At 45.5% G+C, this 6,518-nt stretch overlaps 1 protein-coding gene across 1 annotated transcript; it reads left to right on the forward strand.

Annotated features, from left to right (window-relative positions):
• The first annotated feature begins 1,751 nt into the window (after positions 1 to 1,751).
• On the forward strand, positions 1,752 to 3,568 carry LOC147986390 (uncharacterized). The gene is made up of 3 exons (XM_087540036.1): positions 1,752 to 1,911; positions 2,456 to 2,815; positions 2,898 to 3,568. Exons 1-3 carry the CDS (start codon positions 1,900 to 1,902, stop codon positions 3,444 to 3,446), a joined length of 921 nt encoding a protein of 306 aa, XP_087396162.1. The 5' UTR covers positions 1,752 to 1,899; the 3' UTR covers positions 3,447 to 3,568.
• The last annotated feature ends 2,950 nt before the right edge of the window (positions 3,569 to 6,518 follow it).

The raw sequence follows: 6,518 nt of genomic DNA on the forward strand, positions 1-6,518 counted from the left end.
GAGGAGGAGGCGGTAGCGTGGAGACGACGAGGATGGGAGGGTGGGCCGGGACGTCACCGGGAGATTTATAGGGCCAGGCCCACGGCCGGGGGCAGGTTGGGGCTTGGAATCTTGTTATGGACAGAGGTGTGAACGCCCGCGGCAGTGAATAATGAATGCGCGTGGCCCGCGACGGAGGAAGCACGTAGCCGCCGGGACCCGCCCGTGCGAACGGAATCGAGGCGCCGGGGTCAACTTGGGCGGCTGAGGCCTGGCCGTCCGATCGGATCGGACGGATGCATCCCTGTACGTGTACGTGGTCTCGTGCAGTCGCCGGACCTACGTGGTCCGCTTTCCCGCGTGTCGTATTCTCGTGTTCTCGCTGAACAAATCTCGTTGCAAAAAAAAAGGCAAATCTTGTCGTCGGAATAAAAATGCGAAAACAAACTCGCAATGCTTGAGACACGGCACCATGCCGGAAAAGAACTTGTGGGTGGCTGAGTCGTGGACCCGGAAGTCATTTTTTTCTTTTACGACATTTTGGAGCGGGAAGCCGTGTCGGCAGTGCCAGACGAACTAGCCTCCTGATGGATGACCGCCTCCCGCAGCTCCGGCTCCTCATCGGACTCTATGTTGTCCTCGAAGATTGCGTCCACCTTCGCTCGTGCCTCTCGCAGGGTAGCGGCGGTTTGCCTCCACCTTCGTCTTCGAGTGGAAGGAGTCGATGATGGTCTGGTGCTACATCGCCTCCTTCGCTTGAGCAACCTCAAACTCGCCTAGCACGTCGGCCATGCCAAATCCAGCAACCAGATGTGCCAGATCTACATGACCTTCATCTTCTTCCTCCCCGGCCCGCTTCCGCACCCTTCATGGCCATGTCCGACGTCTGCTGCTCCGCGTCCTCCTCCTCCCGCTCCTGCGAGCCTAGAGGCGGGCCGGCTACAATCCGAGCTTCGCTCACGGGCCCAGATCTCCTTCAAGGAGCTCTAACCGCCGCTCTAGTGTGACCATTGCGTAAGTATTATTCCCCTCCCGGGCCATGGCTACAGGCGGATGAGGAGCTCCGAGCCGCGAGCGGATGGGAAGAGAAATGTGAGTGCGGCTAGGGTTGGGGGTCGTTGTCTGCCTTAAGGCTGTGTTCGGCAACCCTCTGCTCCTTCAGTACGGAGTGGAGCGCGCGGAGTACCCGGTGAACCGCTCTTCGAAATGTAACTGCATGTCGCTCCGCTCCGCAACGGAGTTGCAGAGCGGATGTATTCCGAACATCTCCTAAATAGTCGGGTTTTGCCTCTCGGGCGGTGTGTCGGAGCGACGTTGTCACTGGACCGCTAGGTTTCAACGAGTGTCCGTGTGGGTCCCGCACACTAGTCTGATGTGGAGAACGCGTCCTCATATCCGGCTCAGGTATACGGTCTGGATATAAGGCCTTGTTTGGATACGCTGTTTTATCAGAGCTGGTTTCCCGTAATCCGATCTAACCGTGTAACAAACTAAAACCACGTTTGGGTGGCCCAATAGAAACGTGGATAAGCAGAATTCGGTTTCCACAAAGCCAGGAAAGTGTGTCTAGTGAAAAACGACTAATACTCGTTTTTATAGAAACCTGGTTACATAAAACAGACTTTTTTTCCCCTCTACGTCTTCCTCAACAAACTTGTTGGCGCCAACTGTGCCTTCCCGCGCAACTAGCACGCGCCCTTTTTCCAAGCTTCTATATATATACAGGGATGCCGGCATAACAAACATCAACAAACAGGATCTGGGTACGTGCTTCTTCCATGGCTGGCCGGCGATAACGGCTGTGATCATCGATCTTCTGGCCATCGACGCTAGGCTGAGATCTCCAATCAGACGCCGCTGACCCTGCTGGGACAACAAGAGCTACCTCCTCGACTTGTTTGCAGCAAGAAATCAATCTTCATGAGCCTACAGGTAAGATTCATAATCAGAAACTGATGAACATACTCAAACTTATAGCAAAATTGTTCATGTTCTGAGGAAACAAGTGTAAGTATGGAACTTAAATTGCAAAGTTCCGCCAACATGTCTTTACTCGAGTGATGAATAGACAAACCTTTTCTATGCACTAGTCGTAGTTCAGCCTGAGTCGTAGTCATGTAATTTCAGTACAAAGTTGACAATTCTTTTATAGATGCGATACCCTTGATATTGATTTAGAAATTGCTTCATGCACGATCCTGCTGCCCGATGCATGCACGGCATCGAAATCCAGCGGCCGGTGCCCGATGTATGCGCGCATGTGTGGCCGGATTTTAAACATAGTCCATATTTTGTCGTGTGTATAGCGCAGCTCTACTGATTTTAGTAGATCATAATTACTTCCATCATAATGGAAGACCATTGGCAGTAAATAGTACTAGTACAGATAAGTAGGGCCAAAAGGTAATAAAAAATCCTTTTTTTCTGCTTAAGTGATTTAACTAGTAGTAGTTTATATTGTTTTGTTTACATGTAGGAAAATATGGACGACCAAATCAAAAATATTAAGAAGGAAAAGACCGAAAAGCAGCCCATAAAGCGCCACACATGGAAATCTTCAGAGGACAAAATATTGCTCAACATATTAAAAGATCAAACTCAAAATGGAGGTAAGGAAGGAACAAGATACACAAAGAAAGCATGGCGTGAAATCCTAGAACAGTTCAATGAGTCAAAGGTAGACAAACTTGAGTTGCAACAAATAAAAAATCGTCATAAGTACTACAGGAGTTGTTATGCTAGCATGGACAGACTTCTAAAGCACACAGGGTTTGGTTGGGATGACGATGATAAAATGATCAAAGCTTCAGAAGAAAGTCGGGCGGATCTCATATCGGTAAGTTGAAACACATTAATTTTTAAATATTGCTATATCATACAGTTGAAAAATGGACTTACAATAAACTAACAAACTGCAGAAGGACAAGAATATTCAAGAATACCGAGACAAAGTGTGGCCAAGTTGGATAGACCTTCAGGACATTTGTGCTAGCTCTACCGCATCAGGAGTTGGTGCTATATCTAGCAAAGGGAAAGGTGGAACCAGCAAAGAACAAATTGAAATTGATCTGAATGAGATAGTAGAAGTTGAATCTGATGGAACAAATGATTCCCCTGTTTCTTGTCCTAAGAAGCCTAACACCACTAAGGTCGAGAAAAAGAAGAAGGGCAATGCAAGTGGGTCGCAAAACACTTCAAAAGGGCAAAAGCGAACAGCTGATGATGCTATTAATGCAATTGATCGCCTGGCAGATGCATCACTGATCATTGCTGAATCAAAGAAAAATGCAGCACAGCAAACAGAAGCTTACTCAGTGAAAGCATGTATGCAGATATTAAATAGCATGCCTGATGTTGAACCAAACAAAAAATTGAAAGCTGCACAAGCATTTGAACATGTTGATAAAAGGGCTATTTTCATTGAGATGGATGAAGAGACTCGGTCTCTCTGGGTTGAAAATGCGTAGTTTTTTACCTGTTGTAGCGTACTGTTTAGTTTTCTGAATAGGTTGTATTTGCAATTTCCATAAATTCCTTCTGTAAGTTTGTGTTCAAACAATCAATATGCAAATTTATATATTTATTTGGTTCGTGCTACTAGTTATATATGGTCTCATATATAAATCCCTCTTCAGAACTTGGATTTATATTTGTGTGTGTGTGTGTGTTCTACAAATACATAAGCTTAAGATATAAGTGAGAAGTTGATGGCATACCTTTCCTTTTGGTCCATTGGTTTAAACAGCAATGATGCAATGTTGCTCTTTGCGTCAGTACATATCTCCATGTTTTATCATCAACCTAGCGAGTAAAATTTGTCACCGAAATCATTCAATGTTCTCCTATCACTCATTCAATGATTCTTGTCCTACCATTTAACAGAAAATTTATCAGCTCTAGAACAATAACATTGTAGAAATTCCGACAGTTAACCGAAGTTGCTACATGAAATTTTGCAGGGAAACCATGGAAGATATGGCAGATGGAGACTAATCTGATTCTGAGCAAATGATTATTAATGACCTTTCTGCAATGTCACTTTTGCAACATGTGCTGTTCGGAAGGCTATTCAAAACACCACGTAATACCTCTAAATTAACTGGTGCGCAAAATACTAGAGAGTGGTTGGAAGGACATCCAGTTAGATTTTATGAACAACTTCGTGTTGATAAGCACACCTTCTACTTATTGCGAGATGCATTGTGCGAGAGGAATTTACTTACGGATACAAAACAGATGGACGTCAATGAACAACTAGTCATATTTCTACATACAATTGGTCACAATATTAGGAACCGTGTTATCCAGGATAGATTTCAACATTCAGGAGAAACAATAAGTCGGCATTTCAAGAGAGTATTAAAAGCCATTAATGGCTTACGTGATGTTTACATAACAGATCCGTCCAATGAAGTTCCCAACGAAATATTGGGCGGCTCAAGGTTTTACCCATACTTCAAGGTATATATTCTATCTCAAGAACATGTTCCTTTTGGATATTACTTGCAGCAAAGTTCAAATCTCCAATTCTAATTCTGAATTTTTCTCAACAGAACTGTATGGGAGCAATTGATGGGACACATATTAATGCAAAAATCAAGCTTGATAAACAAACTCCTTACAGAAATAGGCATGGTTATCCCTCTCAAAATGTAATGGCAGTAGTGTCATTTGACATGACATTTTCATATGTGGCTGCTGGATGGGAAGGTTCCGCATCGGATCAAGCCGTATTAAGGTGGGCTGTTACTGATGGTGGGTTTGTTGTCCCAAAAGGTAAAAATAAAAAATACATGAATTTACATGCAAGTAAAGTTTGTCTCATTGTATCAAACATGTAATGATATAATAGGAAATTTGAGAGTGATATCAAACTTTACATGCAGGTAAGTTTTATCTCGTGGACTCGGGCTATGCAAATACTCCAAGATTTATTGCCCCCTATCGTGGAGATCGCTATCACATTGGTTCTTTTCGTGGAACTAAACGTCGATATAGTAGTGAGAAAGATTTGTTCAATCATCGTCACGCACAACTACGGAATGTTGTAGAACGTACTTTTGGCGTTCTAAAAGCTCGATTTCCAATATTAACAAGGGATGGAGGAATCCCTTATCCTTACAAAAAACAGGTCCAAATTGTTATGGCTTGTTGCATCATCCATAACTTCATAAGGAAGGTTGATAGGAATGATGAGTTGTTTGAGCTTTATGAACAAGAGGGAACACAAGGAGATGTTGACACCGGTGACCAAGAAGTTCGAGGGCAAGCAAACTTACAAGAAGATGATCGAGTTGCCGGTGAAAGAGTACGTGCAAGCATCGCTCGACAGTTGTGGAGTAATCTCCAACAGCATGCCACTCAGGAAGAAGAAGATGAAGATGATTAATTAAGCACTAAAATAGTTGTTATCATTTTTATTTATAGGTACATTGGATAACTATCGACAGATTTTTCATTCATTTGTAGGTTCACAAGCTTTACATTCAATGTTCCAATGCTAAAATCATTTTCTTGTCCATTCACACATCATACAGCAAGTTCGGTATGGACCTTGAGAATATAAAATTACTGAGCTAGAGAGAAGCTCACCTCACATTATCTGAATGAAGAGTCTGTCACCATAGTCCCAGATCCAGCATGCCACGAAGAGGGCAGCTCATACTCATCCACTGGAAGTAGTTCGGACTGCGTCGAGCACGCTCTGGACTCCCTGGATGCCTCGGTAGTGAAGGGTCTAGAAGATGGGGCGGATTTTGTCCTCCGCCACCAACCACAGTCGCGAGTCGTCCACCACGACAGCGTGCCCTTCTTCCCCGCCGGTAGGCCTCCACCGTGAAGAACAGATGGGACGCCCCACGTCTGCACTGCACGCCGCGGAACCATACGGCATCGCCGTGGTGGCGTCGGTCGCCGGAGCCGGGGCCGTTGACGGTGTGAGGAGAGTGGAACGGGAAGCGGCAGCCGCGCAACCGTACGGCTTTGTCGCCGTGGCGGCGGTCACCGGAGCCGTTGATGGCGTGGGGAGCTTGGGCTAGGTCGAGCTCCTCGAGGAACAGAGACGGTAAGCTGCGGCGGCGATTTGGGGAAGAAGCGGAGGCGACTTGAGTTCAGAGAGACACAGGGGAAAGTAAGCGGCGTCTACAGAGTACTAACTAATCCAAACACGCTTTTACCAAAACTTGTTTTAACGTTTTCTCACCCAAACGAGTTATTCCAGAAACTCCTGGTAACGAAAATTCTCCCTTAAAACAGGTTTTCCTAAAAACACTCCTAAAACTCGTTTTCCTAAATCTCAGGTTTTATTATTGATATCCAAACAACCACTAAGGGATGCCGCTCAGCCCGGATATACAGAGCTGCTATGAGGAATGCGGCTGGATCGAGATTCTGAGATCGGTCACTAAACCGGACCGTTTTGTCCGGACCCAGATGTATAGGGGTCCTCAAAGCCCGGCAGGCAGTAGATACTCTCACCACCGATTTTCCCGAAGGCACGAAGCTTCTGGAAGCATCATCCGTCGGCGGCTGGATCGGAG

This window comes from Triticum urartu, chromosome 2A (genome assembly GCF_056163025.1).
Source record: "Triticum urartu cultivar PI428250 chromosome 2A, HENAU_Tu73, whole genome shotgun sequence".
NCBI classification, from domain to species: domain Eukaryota; kingdom Viridiplantae; phylum Streptophyta; class Magnoliopsida; order Poales; family Poaceae; genus Triticum; species Triticum urartu.

Excerpts from the sequence above, each read along its gene's own strand:
- LOC147986390 (XM_087540036.1), top strand. Across the intron at positions 2,816-2,897 it reads GTCGGGCGGATCTCATATCG|AAGGACAAGAATATTCAAGA; the intron begins GTAAGTTGAAAC and ends AACAAACTGCAG.